General features: G+C 37.7%; 2 protein-coding genes across 3 annotated transcripts in view; both read right to left on the bottom strand.

Moving 5' to 3' along the window:
- FBXL17 (F-box and leucine rich repeat protein 17) overlaps positions 1–17,834 on the bottom strand; it is a 551,764-nt gene that overhangs the window by 5,575 nt on the left and 528,355 nt on the right. The window lies entirely within an intron of this gene.
- Positions 1–17,834, bottom strand: part of EFNA5 (ephrin A5) — a 213,607-nt gene that overhangs the window by 36,205 nt on the left and 159,568 nt on the right. For both annotated transcript variants that reach the window (XM_050912579.1, XM_050912581.1), the window contains exon 2: positions 2,644–2,936. In XM_050912579.1, coding sequence (XP_050768536.1) covers positions 2,644–2,936 — 293 coding nt within the window. The remainder of the gene's footprint in view (positions 1–2,643; positions 2,937–17,834) is intronic.

Raw genomic sequence — 17,834 nt, 5'->3', positions numbered from 1 at the left:
CAGCCTTCCCCCTCTCCTGCAGAGAGGGCAAAGGTTTCAGATCTGCTGAGGAAAGGAAACCTTCCCTGGTGAAGCAGCAATTTCTTTAACATGCAGATACAGAAAGGTAACAAAGGCGGTCTCCATAGCCTGGACTGGAGCCTGCTCACAATTTTGATGAGGAAAAAAGGAACAACATTTCACCATCTTGTTTCTTCAGCACAAACTAAGAGAAAAACATTCCAGGATGGACGACTCTCCCCTGAGAAGGTTTGCATATAATTGTTAACTCAGCGTACAGTGCTTCCCTGCAACTGCTGCAATGCCAACCTTGTTACTGTCCTCAGCAGAACAAAGGATGAAAGCAAAAAATACTTAAACTACAGAAAACGAGGAAAAATGCTTTTGTGTCTCTGAAACACGCATAAAAATTTAATTTCAGTGAATACCAGGCCAATAAGCTACTAGTAAACAAACATCTCTTTGCTGGTAATTTTTTTGCTATTTTACCTTTCATTAAAAAAAAATAATTCCATCTAAATGCAGTTGAATATCATAAAGCTCTTCTTATTTTAAAGCATTTTGGAACAATTATTTTGAAGGGAGCCCTTGACAGTTAAATGACTCAGTTAAATGAATGTTATAGAAGATACATAATGATTTTTAGTGAAATATTGAATTTAACCACAAATGAGGAAAACCAGGCATAAGCAACCTGGGTGTTTTTGAATAATAATGTCTTGCTTGAGAGTTCAATGGATTTTGTATGTTCTAACAATGAAGCTATTACCTAGAAAGACCAAGCTGAGATTTCTCATATTTTTTCCTTCACTTTCATGTTTGGTTTTCACCTTTATTAAACATTTCTCTTTCTTTCTTTTTTAAAATTTAGAAAACCAATTTTTTGTTGTTTTGTGTTGTTTTGGGGTTTTTTTATGCTTGCAGCTACTGATGCCATCCCTGTGCTACATTATATTGTGACCATGTGATGGTAAAGACTGCATTCCCTAGCTTAAGTATTCCTGCGTGGTTTACTGATGATGTTCAGGAACTGAATCAAAATAAAACCCCAAAACAAACAAAAAAATACCCACCAAAAAATCCAGTGTTCCCGGGTAGCCTGATATCGGAGTTTTGAATGACACAAAACTCCTGTTGAAGTTAATGGGAAGCTTTTGTGAGTGACATGAGTAGGACTGCGCCTACACAGTACAGATTTATTTATCCTAGAACATTATCCACTTAACTCTGATATCTTTACATGATTTCTCATGACCATATTAAAAAACAGTTTTGAGTAACATTACAGTTTGCTTTTAAAAATTATTTTTAGTGGTATTATTATTATTGTGCTTCAGCACAAGAACAAGGCACTTTTCTTCTGATGCTGAACCACCACTCATTAGAGGTTTTTGTTTGCTGGAAGAAAAACAAATGAATGGAAAACTATCCATTAGGAATGTATTTCCCCGTGGATTAAGAAATGGAAAAGAAAACTCTCAATGCTGAAGAAATGAGGCTGAAAAACATGGATCATACATACTCAGTTTCTCTGCTGAAATGAGGTGGAATGACTGTTTCACAGTAGAAAGGCCAGCTACACATATGAAGGCAATATTTATTGGGATCTACAGTCTGCCTAAAGCTTTCAACTCTCCAGTCTAACACTAAAAACAGAAAAAAAATATTGCTGGAGCCATCAAAACTTGTTAGAAGATTCAGGTACAAAACAAATTGATGAAATAAGATCTTTGTTGGAGGATTAAGAGAGACAGCTGAAGCAGTATCAACTGCACAGTGGGCTCAGGGAATCAGTTTGCTTAACACGCTGGTTTTTAACCTCCTGATGTTTTTACTTCCTTAGCCACAGATGTTATCCTGTATCTCCTCTGGGTGCCCAGAGTAGCCCCGATGCAGGCTGCCGTGGAGGAGAGTGCAGAGCTCTGGGAGAGTCCTCCCCATTGCTTCGGGGAGCAGGCGTGAAGGTGTGTGAGCTCATTCACACTCCCTTGATTGCTGCCTGCTCCCACGGCACCCCACATTGCCCACGCTGACAGAAACAGCTTGTCCAAGAAAAAGGGCGGGTGGAAAAAGGAAGGAATAAAAAAGGAGCGACTTGGCGTGATGCTAGGAGCATCTGCCCTAAGAAATTACAACTTTAAATACTGCTGGACTACTGACATGAGCAGCCTTACCACTTACAAACTGAACAGACCTCACTTTCCTTGGCTGATAAATATTACAGAGATAAGAGTACTTCATCTGAGCAAATAAGAAAATCCAGGAATTTCACATGCAAAATATTAATTATTTTTCCTCATATTTGGGGACAGCTTCCATCCTACCCTTCTTGCCCCCTCCTCCTCCTCCTCCACCTCAGAGTGCTGGAATAAACATAATAGTGCGTTTTGCTTTAAAAGCCAGCCATGGTTCAGTGAATAGGCTGACATGCTATTTCATGTGAGAAAAGAAGCTGTGATTTAATCTCATTTTCACTAGCTAGATTCCTAGTTACTGTATCTGGGGATAGTTAAGCCTACATTCAATGTAAGACATTTGCATTATATACCGTTTAGCCCTCTGTATTTCCACAGAGCATAGGTGAAAAATTAGCTGGGTTTCTTGCACCTGCTGTGCAACAGTGGTAAATCTCTATATACTCACAGATGTAGAAATATTCCCGGCCTGGCCTGAACTCAAATCCTAGTGAGAAGGGCGTGAAGAGCTGGAACTTTTCCGAGAACTTCAACGGTCCATTCGGGGAATGCGGCCGATTACACTCCCACCTCTTGAACCCTTTGGAGGTGTGATCACAGGAGCTGTAGCCATCAAAGTTCACCATGTACAGAACATAGCGTTCGGTCTTATCTTCCGGCACTGAGTCTTCATAGTGAGGGCAGAACACATCCAGGTAGTCATTGATGCAGACATCGATGTGGTAGTCACCCCGCTGGAATCTGAAATCACAGCAAGAGTTCAGATGTAAGCACCGTTAACTCAGGATGACCTTGTTGCAGGGTAATGTTCTCATAAAGGGGGCATCACTAATGGCACTTCATTTCACTCCAGCCATGTACATTCACTCTCAGAAATAACCCTTACAATTCACCAGAGCTATCAGAGACTGCTTATGCAGGACTATGATCATATGACCTTCTAGATAAAGGTTTTGCTCTCTTCTCTCACAAAATGAGTCTGTTGCTAATGCACACCCAGTTATAGGCTATCTTTCCCTATGGTTTATTGAATAAACAAACAAACAAAGTGTCTGCTTTATCTGGTTGTGGTGTTCGTTTTTTTTTTTTAATTGGAGAAAGAAGCAAGCAGCAGCAAATAAGCAAAAACTGCATCAGCCTCCCCAAATCAATGTCTATATAAACATCTACATATGCATGCAAATAAATAACCCAAACATATCCTCTTCTCTGAATCAGGCAGTAATCACCCCCGTGCTGAAAGCTGATTCGACTGCAAGTACTTATAGTTACTACAAGAGCACAAACAGGTTTATTCTTTCTTCATGATTAGCAGCAGTTTGTCAAGATGCAAAGGAAAGCCTGTATTGCTTTTTAAAGATATTTGAAAAGCAGTGCATCTCCTTTGCCAAAAGTACACAGTGGAGATGTTGCTCTGTTCAGATAAAAGGATTCTGGGATACGAATTATCAGCACTCAGCCTGATGTGACAGTTCTGAATGAGTGCCAGCTGAGAAATGCAGTGCAAAGCACCAGCCCAGATACACTTTATTATTACTATTATTATTACAGAGGACTCCTTAGAGACATGGGATTCTTGTTTTGTTGGGGGTGGGGAAGGTGTCCTTTTTTCTGCCCTCCATGTTTCACTTACATTACTTCTCTAATGCCTACCATAGTACCTGGAAGAAACTATGGGAACAAATTCACTGCCTCCATGGGAGCTTATACCATTATGGATTTAATGATTCCATAAACCAGCTCTGTACATCTATAAACTCCCTGGGGCAGCCAAAGAAACCAACCACTGACCTACTCCACTCCAGGCTGACTGGGCTACTTGTAGCTTCTCTCTTTCACGGCTGCAGTTGTCAAGTGTACCACAGAGCAATAAAAAGGCCATGACAGATTTAACTATAATACTTCTTTTTAGCTGAGGGGCATATTTTAAACACCTGATGGGCTTGAAATCTGCCATCTGGATCCTTCTATCTAATTTCAGAGAAAAAGCAATGATCTGCTGGCCCTCCAAGGATAAATTCAGAGCAAACTACACCTTTTCATATCCCTACAATAATTTAACTTCAATAAAATAGCTTTTTAAAGGGGAAAAACTGAACACGCATCAAAGCATGATATATCTGTATAATTTCAGCCAGTGCACAGCCTCACGGTTCTGTTCTGTAACATGGAAAAGCCTCTCTGAACCACAGTTCCTCGAGAAGAATTTACATTTATCTAAATCATTAGTTAAAAATATATTTTTGTACTCCAGCACTTTTCAAACCTGTCACCTGAACAGATACTGACTTAACACATTTGCAGAAATGTATTGTTTTCAAACTGGTGTCTGTTTGCTGTATCAGTTAATAGTATGCCATTTCTTACAGGTGATGAAAAAGAGTATCTTATAAGTTATGAACAGGAAAGCCACATTCTGGCAATGATATCTGTATTTTATTTTTTTTTAAATTACAGTTTTAGTAAGTAAAAATATATATTTATTTACATATTTGTGTGTGTGCATGCTTTTTTTTAACCACGCAAGTGACAGACAATGATGTTTTCTCAAGGGATTCTCAAGGTTACCTCTTATGTCAGCCTGTGCCTTCACAATAATGCCCAATTATGGTTTTGTGACAGAAACCATATGCTTTCAGAACGACACTTACATAATTGTAGACATTCAGGATCAGAGTGGTCTCCTTAACATTAGACTTTTACAACACAAATAACCTTAAGAGAACTGCTTCTCCACATTCTCTTTAAGTCAATGGAGAGAAATAGGAACTTCTCGAGTTGAATTCTTCTGGCCTGTTGATGCAATGAGACACTGCAATGAGACGGATCACACTCCAGAAGCAGCTATTTCTCTCCTTTAACCAAAAGGAGAGTCTAGAGAGACATTTTCCAGAGAGAGTCTGTACTGTAAATAGCTGAATTGGAAGGGAAGAATCCAACCGCACAGTCTATGATAATGGAGATGATAAATACAAAGAGACAGACAACTAAATTTGTGATCACACCTTAAATCCACATCAGCAATGAAATCAAACTTGTAATCTGCACCAGTGAGCTGTTCTACCCAATACTGCACACAAAGAGCTCATCTGACTCCGTTTTGGCAAAGTCCCCTACTGTATTCTCGTTAAACAAACAAAACCACAACCGTCCTCTTTGATCACTGGTATTTTAGTAGATTCATTCTTATTTCTGCTTCCCTAAGTGCTGAAGCAGTTAAGTGTCTTCATTTGCCCCAGCACATAGTTGCCTGTCAAACACATGGAAAGTTAAGAAGCAAGCACTGCCTGCAAATCAGGTCTGAGGGTGAAGCACACAACCAAGTCCTTTTTATTCCAGTGTCCTTCCCTCCCTGCTTCCCTGCTCTCTCAATATTTTCATTCCACAGTCATTCACCGTAGCCAGAAAGTGTTTACATTTACGCATCTAGAAAAGGAAGAAGATGGTGCATATTTTAAGTGATCTAAACTGGCCTTTAGCCGATATTGCTGGCACAGCAGTGAACCTGCTCCAGGGAAAACATGTACCAAGGTATTTTATCAAGCAGCCCTGAGTGAAGTCTCTTCACGCCATATAGTAACAGCAATACTGGAAAGAGTATTAGCCAACTAAGAAGCAGAAAGCAGGTATTTATTTCCCCTCTTGTAATATCTTAAGGAAGTCAGTAATCAAAACCTCAGCATGTGCACTGAAGAGATGTAGAACTAATTTTATTTTTCCAAAAGAGGCTACAACATCTCCAGTGTGCCTCTTGGAGTGAACTGAGACTATTCTTGTTTCTCCACCTACAAGGCAGCATATTGTATTCAGCTTCTCGAAGAGGAAACACAAAGACCTCTAACCTAAACAGAAAGGCAAGGGATGGCCATGAGTAACTCAAAAAAATTCATAAGCTCAGACTCCTCAAAACTATTAAAGGAAATACTTCAGAAACACATTTCCAAGAAATTTAAACCACATCTGAGAGGAAAATACTTAACATTTACAGGCTGAAAACCTCTTCTTAGTAGTATAATGTCAGGTATTAGAGTGAAACAAAAGTTCCACTTCAAACGAAAACATTTATCAATGTTTAGCAAATGTTGTAGAGATGACAGGAATAGCAGATCTCCTGTTGACTGCATTTCAGGTTTAATAAGTTTGTCCCTTTTTCCAGTCCCATTCGGAATAGAAAGCTTGCTTTCCTACACTCTCTAGTAATGCTACTGATGTAGTTTTCCTTTTCTCACTTAGGTCTTCATCCTGTTCTGGCAGATCCTCATCTGGACTCCCATGCCCTTCTGGAACCACACAGTGATCAGGATCTTTATATAAATCCCACTACGAGGAAGAAACCAGTCCTATCTAGATTTTGCATAACAGAACATTGTGTTGTGGTAGAAACCAACCAAAAAGGCTTCTCCAAAACTCTGACAGGATCTACAAATCTTCTTGCAAATAATGTCATTTGTCTCCATGCTCTCTGGCTTACACACAGCAAAACACAGCTATTCTTCAAACATAATTAACCTTTGTTTTGTGTCAGGTGGCATTCAAACAGTGTCTCAGAAACCTGCATACTACAAAGCTAGCTATTAGGCAGTAGGGCTATAAAAGCCATTTTGAAGACAGAGACAAATAGTTAAGTAGCTTCTAAACCTAAACATTTCCATAACCAACAAACATCAGCTTGCTACACAAAACTTGCATACTGCTTCCAGCAAAGACAGTCATATGAATGCTTCTGTGCTCAAGTGCCACTTGATGAAATGTCCAGGTATTCAGGATGCAGAGAAAGAACTTCATGGTAATTTTAACCACAGAAACACAAGACTAGCAAAACATTTTCAAAGTAATTAATGCCTTCTGTATTCTGTTTATTCATTAACACAAGTGAAAGTACATAGTCTGTGTGCATGCTTCTCTTCATAATTTTAAGTTCTGAAGCGTATGTGGCTCATCTTGAATTTAATAACTTTGCTGGTCACTGAAACAAGTGACGATTTATTTAAACAGATATTTAGAATGCGACAACAGTTTTGTTAGTTTGTTTTTTGTTTCTTTCTTCCTTTCTTTCTTGGAATAAACACTATAAAAATCCAGTTTAAGAACAGCACAAATAACACTAATTGCCCATTATCATTTAGATAGATAAAAAATTGCAATAGCTTCTGCTTGTTGCTTCCCATACAAATCTTATTAGTTATATTCTATCACCCTTCCTGTAAAATCGACATACCAGATGCTCTACTTCAAGATAAGTGTACTGGAAAATTTTCCTTTTACTACGTCAACCTTTCTTTATTTGGAGTCTGTTCTGTCAAATGTATGCGGCAAGGCTTCATGGTGAACCAGAAAAGACTTCAAATAACTGCTCTGACAATGAATTATGAAATTCTGGTCTTCAGTCTGACATCAGAAGGGATCAGATGCAACTGGCCCCAGTTCTGCTGCCTGGAGCCTGCACAGCCTGTAACACCAATGCACAGACGATACTGCCACTGCTGAATGCCTTACACCAGTTGCCTTGCTCTCAAATGATAATCTGAAATGCAAAGAAACGTCAACAAAATTCACTGAATCAATGTATTCTTGAGGTAAATACAAACCATAATTACCCATAGTTCTTCAGAAACAGCACAGCAAGAAGTTCTTGTTCTGTTTCCTAAGGAAAAAAGGCTTCTGTGAGCAGCACAGGTGCATACCCCTGTAACTGCTGGTCACTGAGCTCCTCCTTTTTACTTTCACAGCCACTAAGCCAGTTTTAACTAAATTTAATGGACACAGAGAGGTCTCAGAGAGAAGTCCATACCTATAAGTATCATGAAAAAAGCAGCCAGGTGAGAAGATCCCACAGGTATCCCAACAAAGGGTGAACCACCAGTAGATTAAATGTTATTAGACAATAGAAACATCTCTTACAAATGCTCTAGACACAGGAAAAGCTTCAACTGGAAAAATATAGAAATAGGTTGAACATTAAGTTTATTTCTGTTAGCTAGTTATGAAACTATTTGCTTAAATTATTAATAACGGAAAGATGAGTATAAAGTAGGTATTTGTACATGCAATAATATACAAACCCCAAACATTTTCTGGAAAACGTTAACATCCTTTAAAAGGACAACATTTTAATTGCTCTTAGGATGTGATGATGTCAGTTATTTACCATTCCACACTACTGAGCTTGCTCACAGCTTTTGCCTCTGTTTAGGTGGCAACTGTAGTGCATTAGACCATCCCAAGCTCTACTCACATGCTGTGACTGGAACACAGCAGGGTAACTTGTGCCTCGTTATTCTTTTAGACAGCCCAAGCCCTCCCATTTCAACTAACTTAAAGGTGTTATGTGTGATGGGGGAAATCTTGTCATTGTTAATTATCTGAGGGGTTGTGGGATTAAGTGTACCATTTTACTGCAGATAATTTTAAAGATGCTATTTCTGTGCTATGCAAAAATAACCTCTTTAATGCTTTTCTGCTCTTTTTACTGGCTTTGTCACAACATTTAATAAACTCTGTTCCCATAGCTCTGCTGACATCAACAATGATTCTGATGCACAAACAATGAAGTAATCAAAGTGCTATTTTAATTTTAGCTCTATTCAAACCAAAAGAAAATTCAACATTTTCCAGATGCTAAGAGAAGTGGGTTTGCTAACAGTAGCAAGCCAGTGACATTTTAGATCTCTAGCAGGATATTGCTACCCTGAGCAAGCAAACAAAAACCCCCTGTAATATAAAGGAGCTCTCTATGACCTTTTAGTCCTTCGGTTACAGTTTCACAAGTTAAGACAAGTTCAAAACACCATGAGAAAACACTATGTAGGAAGCAAAACACTGACTGACAAAACAAAAGAGAAACAACTAATCAAGGCTGTTGTTAAAAAAAAACAGTATTCAAAAATTATGCCTAGAAAAGACTGCAAGTTAAGTACACAATGCAGAAAGAAACTTATTCTCTTGTCATTAAGTCCTCTATTCAATTACCATTTATTGGAGTAATTAAACACTGGGAAAGCACGCCAGGCTAATTGTTAGATTATGATAATTATACAGCTTTGCTGTGCTACAGCTGATCAAAATAAGATGTGGTCACATGCACTCAGCTAAAGCTTCTCTGCAATCATCGGGCTTCCATGGGAAACTTATTACTATAATAAGGCCACTTATTACTAGTTCATTATCAATCAGGCAGAGAAACTTATTATTTGTAACCTTTGTTTTACTCTCTCACCCACTCTGCCGGAACAAGCTTCCCAAAAGGTTGTGCCCAGGTCTCTGCCTTCGGCTGGCTCCCTTCCATCACAATTACACAGCTGAGCAGAATCAGGCTCCTGCACTTGAAAGAGTTCATCAGACTTCAAATTACTGTTTCACAACCAGCTGCAAGAGCCTATCAAATTTCCTGAAAGAGCTGAGTGATGTCCCTGCATTTCACTTCACATGCATCTGTCGGAGATCTACCTACCCCTTTTATTCCTGCTATGCCCCTCTTGTCTGGAAGATCTTTCACACTACTTGAATAGATCCAAAAGCAAAAACCCCAAACAAATGAAAATCAGAAAGAACACAGCTGCATTAAGTTGGACTTCATAAGAAAAAGTGTCAGTTTTACATGGCTTGTCTCCCTGGAGAATCTCATGCCTTTACCCCTTCATATCAGCCAATGGTACAAGAGAGACATTGTGCCTTTCTGTTTGGAGGGCTGGGTTTTTTTCTTGTTAAGTAGCAGGATTCTGATCAGTTACCATTGTATCTAGTACTTCATACTGTCTATTTAAATGAGACAAACCAGTGATCTGCTATAGGGACTAGGACATGGGAAGAAACATGAAACAAATCAGTTTGAGCTAGCATTTAGGTTTTTAAAGAAAAGAACTCACTAAGCACTGAGTAGCTCTGAAAAGTCAAAGAATGTTTGGCCAGAACAGAAAAAATTCACCAAAACCCACCAAACTCATGATAATTATTTTTATTCTGTGCTGATAAAAATCCTAGACCTTTTGAAATGTCAGAAGCACCTACCCCTGCATAGGCACTTGATCTGGAAACTGTCCTTAGATAGGACAGGCCAAGGTTTACAACATTGGTAAAGTAACTGCTCAAGCTTCACTTTCTTGAACTTCATTTTTCCCATGCTATCTAAGTTTACAGCTATCCTGCAGGTGACCACTTACAACCTTTTAATTCTCTTAACTTCCAGAACCAAGATACCTCCTCAAAACCAGTCTGGTAGAAGTCTTTAACTTTCTGGAAAAATAAAAAAAAAAGGAAAGAAAAAAATCTTCACTTTTGTTTTTCCTTCTTTTAATAAAATCTGATTGTTGAAAACTTCCTAATGTGCCTTGACTGAAACACATCCTTTGCAAAACAAAGAAAGCCTATATCCAGGAGGAGGAGGCTTCTATTAGCAGAATCATGGCAAAAAGACTGCAAAACACAGGAAGAAAGGAGCAGGATTGAATGGGAAAGGGATATAACCTATTTAAAATGACATCTGTTGTGTTAATTCCATTAACCTGAGAGACCTGAAATACCTCTTTCCCTGACTATATTGCTGAACAAAAATTTCAATTGCATCATAACAGTTAACAATGACATTGAATTTAAAGTATAGACACAACTTTTATTTATTTTTATGCTTTAAAAGCTCTTTAAGAAATAAATTCTGCAAAAATGTGTTTACTCCACTTACTGTTAATAATTTCCCCCTTACACTCATAACTCTGTTTATTTGTACAGCTGGGTCCTGTATTGACTTTTTATAGCTGGCACTGCAGAAAGATATATGTTCAAAGATAATGCAAACATTAAAAAATAGAAACTAATTGCTCTTCCCTGAGTACATATTAGGGAGGGAGGGAGGGAGGGAGGGAATAAACAAATCAACATTTATTTCCCACCTATAAATCTCAGTACTCCAGAGATTCTCAAGTACTGCAACACCCTCACCCACTTAACTTCGCATCATTCTGCACCTCCTAATCGATGAGCTGGACATTTTTCATTCTGTTTATTAAAACCGTTTCCTCAGACTCTGCATTTGTAAAATTTGTTCAAAACTGGCACACATGACTTTCACCTGATCTCTCAGAATTTCTCTTTTTCTGCAACTTCTGAAGCGAAGCACTCATTGCATCTTGGGGGCTTCAGTGACACAGTCATGCTGTCGATGATAAGGGTGATAAAGGGATAAAACATGGCACAGCATTGCTCCTGAAGAGGTCAGCCTCTCATTCTCAGCTGTCCCAGCTCTGATAGTTTTAATCCCCACGACTACAGACTCTACCTGGCTATTGATCTTCCATTGCTGTGAGCATTTAACTTGCGGAGATGGATGAAGAGAGAAGGAGGAAGGGGAAGGTAAACGAAGAGTTACTATTCTGTCAAAGGCATCACTCTACACTTACAGGAAAAACTTCAGTGTTGAAGACCCTAGTAACATAATCTGAAAGGTACCACACCCAACCAGATACTCAAGGCAGCCTGAGATTTGTGTTTGGAGCCTCTATCCACATTGTGAATCCAAAATGTCTGGGCTGAAGCCAGTCTCTTTGTTAAGTCGATTTATGGACACAAGCTCATTACTTGTGTTCACATTAGTACTACTCTGGAGTTCACCAGCAACACTTATCCCACTTTATTTGAGTTGGAATGAGGAGATCTGGTAATTACTACTCACATATTTTTAAACGTGGTCATCGATACCATCCACACATGACTCTCCATCTGTCTACTTTAGACACTAACATCACACAAGATGTCAGCTTCATCTTCTATTCCATGTTTTTGCTTGGAAATACAAAACCTACCTCAGCTACCTCTGGCCTATACCAGAAAAACTGCAGTTTGCTGATTCATTAGCATATCTACCTTTCTTAAAAAAGCAAGAAAGTCTTACCTGATCTCTGCTGTACTAACACACACTTTACTATGAGACACATTTGGGAGAACATAATCTATTCAGAGTTTAAATTCTTAAAAACCAAAATAAAATAATAATTAAAAAACGTCACAGGTAGGAGTACTACTGAAGAGCCCAAACTGGACTCTAACAACATGTGTTGGCCATGTGTCTAACGCAGAAGACACAGGCTATCAGCCTTGATGGAATGTGATTCTGTGACTGGTATTTGCTAACCCTGCCCGAGGCATGTGCTGACATCTGTTAATGGATATGGAGAACAATGCCCTATCTGCAGAAAGGTCTTGCTTCTCACACTCACAAAATGAAAGAAAAGAACACTTGCCCAACAAGCATGTTGACCTGCACACTGAATAATAGAGATAAACTGCAGTCTGTTTCCACAAGGAAGTGTACATAATGCAAGTCAGCTTTGCAAATTTATTTTTCCACTAATATATTAAAAGCAGAGTGATGGCTAACTCATATAAACTGAAATCTCCATCTCTTCCATACTCCTAGGGAAAAAATGCTGCATCAATTTGCACCGGTAAATATATGGGCAGTATTTGAGAAGAAACATACATTTTGATAAAAGTGCCGATCTGTTGCATATACACCTACGCTTGGTGTTGCATTAGAAATGTTCTTCCTCTGACATTAAGCTATAGCTGATTATTAGTAACCTCTCAATCTGTCAACAAACTTAATTTAAAATATTTTGTGATCAAATTAGAATTTGGAGACTCAGACACCCTAATAACTTGTAACTGGTAAAATCTACCCCTTAATTTCCCAGTATGTGAGTGTATAAAATGAAACTAATCCTCAAGATGTTTCACAGTATTTTTATGTTTAATAAACTGTGTTTGTTTTAATAAGCTATGGTCATAATCCACATTCTCCAGCTAAAAGGAATGAATCCAGATGTAATATAAAATAGCCTGAGCAAAACGTAGAGGAAAAAAAAAAATCACAGACCCACACAAACAGACCCAGAAAAATAACAAGAAATTCCAGTATCAAACCACGACTTGCTATTAACATGAATAACCTATATATACAAATACATTCTCAAAAGCTATTTGAACTTGTTCACATAAAAACAAAGTTAGAATAGCTAACAAGTGCATAAATATATTTGCAGACAATTTGCTATCAGGAAAGCAGGCTTCAATCAATTAATTTATTTCTTGCTACACAATTTTTTTGTGTTTATTTAAGAGACGCATAGGAAAAACATTTCCTTTCCTGACACGGAAACGGTATTTTAGAGAAAGTTCTACGGAGAAATCTAGTAATTTAACCTTGTTCCTGTTACACTTCCATATTAGTCTCTCTCTTATGCTAGGCAAACTAGCAAAAGAAGAACCACCAGAGTTTTAGATTACAGACTGCAGTAGCACCAAGTAGCATGGCTATTATTAATGTTAGAAATTTTTTCTTTCCATTCCTGTAATTTCTTCTAAAGATTATAGCACATAGACTATAACATTTTCCATCAGGTTTAATCTTTATACACATGGTCTCTGAACAATAGGACTTACTTAAAATGTTTTTTCACCTAGAGAAATTTATCTTAAGCTTTGTATATCATATGAACAAGACAGGTCCTGATCCAAATCGGTTTCTCTGTTTACAAATACGATCTGAAAAGCTTTGCACTATAAACTGCCAGTTAGTCTGTAAAACATCTAAGACATTAGAAGATCACAACTGATGGGCAACAATTTTTTTTTTAACTGAATGAGATCGACAAATGGTGGAATTCAATGCAGCCTTTATATTATCCCCACCACCACCCCTTTTCAAATTATGAATCTCCAATAATGTAGTTCCTATTATGGGGTTTTGGAATTCTTATTTCTTCAAGAGTGACAGAAACAGTTTTTCAGTATGTATAAATAAAGCTTGAATTGATAAAAGGTGCAAAACCTGCTCATTTACTTTTATATGCATGTGTAAAATATTCATACAGGAGACAAATAGGGAGGAAAAAAATGCATTGCTCTCAGATCAATCAGAAATTTCAGAGAGGTAAAACTGAAGCTATTCTCTTAATTTCCCTATTGCATTTTTCCTAAAAGTGTTTCCAAATTAATCTTAAATGAATTCTAATCTTCAACCTGTAGTGAAATTGCTTCATTCACAACTGAACGATGATCTTGTCTGCATAAAACATAGTAACTATTTTTAAAAGTAGAGACACTAAGGTTTAAGATAAGAAGCAGAGAATATCACAGACAAATTAAACAAAAGGTTTCTTCCCCTGCCCTCCCTTCTTCTTCCTACTTATTATAAAGACACCAGAAGGCAGGTGTGAGGAAGGGACAGCACAGGTCTGGCAAGAACCATTATTGTCTATTGGGAAGCCTTTGCCTCTTTCCTTAGATGTTAAAATGAATTATTGACCATATGAACTATTTCTTCCTTGCATTCTCACTCTTAAGTACTAGTTTAGCAATAAAGAAACAAAACAAACCCTAAAACTCAAGAATGAAGTGTTTATAGCTTAAGCACATAGTTGGGGCATAAACACATAACCTGAGGCTGAAAAGACAGCACATACAACTTAGACCAATTGTGTGGGCAAAATCCCAATTACAGAGCATCAACGTGAAAAGCAACGACAGCAGTCATCCTGGGCCAGAGCAAATTCCCATCAAGGCTGACAAAATACTCCCAACACTGGCCAACTGAAGATGTCTAGACTATACTAAATATCTACATAGTCATACCTCCCCAGCATATTCTCACAACGGCCACCAATCTTTGGCATAGCCAGAGGTTCAGCCTCTTTGTGCTTAACAGAGAATGATGGATTTTTCTTCATCAGTAGGGCTGATCATTTTTTGAACCCCTGGAAACTTTTGGAATTTGGTGCACTACAGTCTGTGGACATTGAGTTGTACAGCTTGGTTGCCAAATGGAAAAGAACCCGCTCCTCTGCATTTCTGAGCCTCACACCTGACAATTTCTACCAGAGATACAATTTGTACCACGAATTTCATAGCTAAGGAAGTAATTTATAATCCATGATGCTGCATTGTTTAGAAGAAGAGTGATATGAAATTATACAGCTGATGACAAGTGTCCAACCAAATGCAGTAGTCCTCAAACGTTTATCAATTGAACATTTTCACCTTTGCTACCTGTACCAGTCAGAGGCAAGAGTGCACCTCGTCAGCCTCTCAGAGACAAGATTCTTTTTTCAAGGCAAATTTACTCATTGGAGAAAAAGTAAATCCTGATTTTTGTTATCCCAATTCGTAATTTTAATAAAAATAAACACCTACGTAAAAGAATACATTAAAACCGCTGTTTAAATGCATCTCACGAGCTCTCCAAGGAGGCTGCCACGTAAAAAAGCCTAGACAAATGAAGGCTGCCTAGTTTTCTACTGTCTGCAATACAAGTTTAGCTAAGGATTGACTGAAACAGAACACAGACCCCAAGATCTGTCCTTTCATTTTGTATGTTCTGACTCATAACAAAAATAATATAACTGAAAATCTTTTATTGCACTTCAAAGATATCTTAGACTTTTATATTGCTCAGCTTGTCCTGTGCTTTTGGGAATGCACACTTCATAATCAGATGGCCATTTCTTTAAGAACACTCTTCTACTGCTCAAGCTTGCTCTCTAAGGTTGTTGAGAGGTTACCTATGCCCAAAGATGTGTTGCAAGAATTTTTACAATGAAGCAAACGTAATCAAACTTGGTTTAAACCTGCTTTTTCCTACCACATGGCAAGAAACATCTGTAGAGACCTCCACTGCCTTCCCTCAAATGAAAAATCTTCTCCTAAATTATGCCTTCCAAGCTCCCAGCAGCAAAAGGCAATTTAAGGCTTTGGTGTTCACCAAACTTGCAGACAACATGCTGAAGAGCTGGAGGTCATTTGCTTTGTTTCCCTAACTTTTCCCTTCATCAATGAAGTGAAAAAAAATCATTATTTTGTATATTAAATATGTCAAATGACATACAAATCACAGTTTTAAATATATTATCAATAAGTTTCAATTTATTAAGACACTAACTTAAGTATAATAATGTATCTATCTACTTTAGGTTTTATATCAAAGAAACAAAGTGGCCTGAACCTTCCAAATCTTTTAAAAATGGTTAACAGTTCCTTGGATTACAGAAAGAAGTAAGCCAACAGAAAATTATTGCCTTTTGCTAAGCTATTAGACTGTTTTTGCTGAGTTGCTGAATCAAGCTGTTTAACTGTTTTTTTCCATGTCATCAGTTATTTTGCCTTTGTTTATGAACTAGTTCTGTTAATGATCAAGCATCTTCAGCTTTTTAGTGCATTTTTGCCCTTACACCTTGGCATGTTTTAACTCAGGCATTTAAATGCACTTAAATATATGTTAAGAGATCTTTTGTTAGATTACAGAATGGTCTGAGTAACAGCACATGAATATTTATTCTTTATTTAAATCACAGCTACGACTGATGTAAAAAAACCATCCTGACACAGTAGCTCCAAAGTTCCCAAAAGGTTACAGATATGTGACTATTAAGGTCTTCTGTTCTAATAAGCAGCTCTGTTCAAGACAGCAATTAAGCTGATGCTTTAGAATTAAGCAGGTACTAAGCCGAAGGATTTAGGCAAATGGTTAAATGCTTTCCTGAGTTGAGGCCTAACTGTGCCAAAAGCATTCAACAAAGCAGTGAATCTGCATGGAATACATAGTGGTGTAAAATTGTTCATTATTATGCTGATGTCAGAGGAAAACTACCTCAGCCAAAGAAGAAATGTGTGAACACACCATTTTATGATATGAAACATGATAACGAATAACTTCATACTGAGAATCATTCATTGCCAATATTATTACAGTAATTCCTCTTATGACTTTCATTTAATTATTCTGTCTCCGGGAAACTGAACTACAGATATCTTAGCGGTCAAGACTTGACTCTTAATCCACAGAGGGAAAGGGTTAAAAAGCTTTTACTTTAATGAGCGGGCATCTTTTATAGCACAAAAGAAAAAATTCTTACCAGGATTAACATTTTAAATATGGTTCTTTGGTCTATTAGAAGGTCATGACATCACCACCACTATCCCCATGCTAAGCAAGATAAAAAACCACCTGAGACTTTATCAATACGCTACCATTGATCTTACCAGTAATATGAACGTAGGTGGCAGCACGTAACTCCTATGTGTTCAAACATTAAAGCTTAATTCACTTCACCCATGTAATTTTCTCACTTTTATGTGCTGAGATGATGCTCTTGATTAAATACCCAGGCAGCAACAGACTAAATTGGCTCCACTGTTAGTATCAGTTATGTATTTGTATGTTGCATAGAAACACACAGTCTGTTCAAATGTGTGTGCTCATAACGCACGGGGTATGGAACATCTACTCTCGTTAATGCATTACAAATGGGTAAACTTGCATTAAGGCTAATTGAAACCTGTTCTTCCTTTCAAAATCAATTATTTTAAACTTCTCAACCTGAAACACAGACTTCATTTTCCAGTGCAGCACAATAGAGATGATGACTTCTTAATATGTTGGGGTTGATTGGCTAAACATTGTTTCACTCGTGTCTATACCCTTAAAATTAGATTTTTTGTCTGCTGAACATTGTTATTTAAATTCTTCAAAGTTGATAAAACTCAAGAATCTCCATACTGCTGTCTAACACTACAAAAAACAGCTCCTGCTCCCAAAACTTTGTTCAGTTGCAGTGGTACCAAGATCACATAGCTAAAAAACAGCCACTTAGC

The sequence above is a fragment of the Gymnogyps californianus genome, chromosome Z (genome assembly GCF_018139145.2).
Source record: "Gymnogyps californianus isolate 813 chromosome Z, ASM1813914v2, whole genome shotgun sequence".
Classification (NCBI taxonomy): domain Eukaryota; kingdom Metazoa; phylum Chordata; class Aves; order Accipitriformes; family Cathartidae; genus Gymnogyps; species Gymnogyps californianus.
This window is presented reverse-complemented; position numbering and strand designations above follow the sequence as displayed.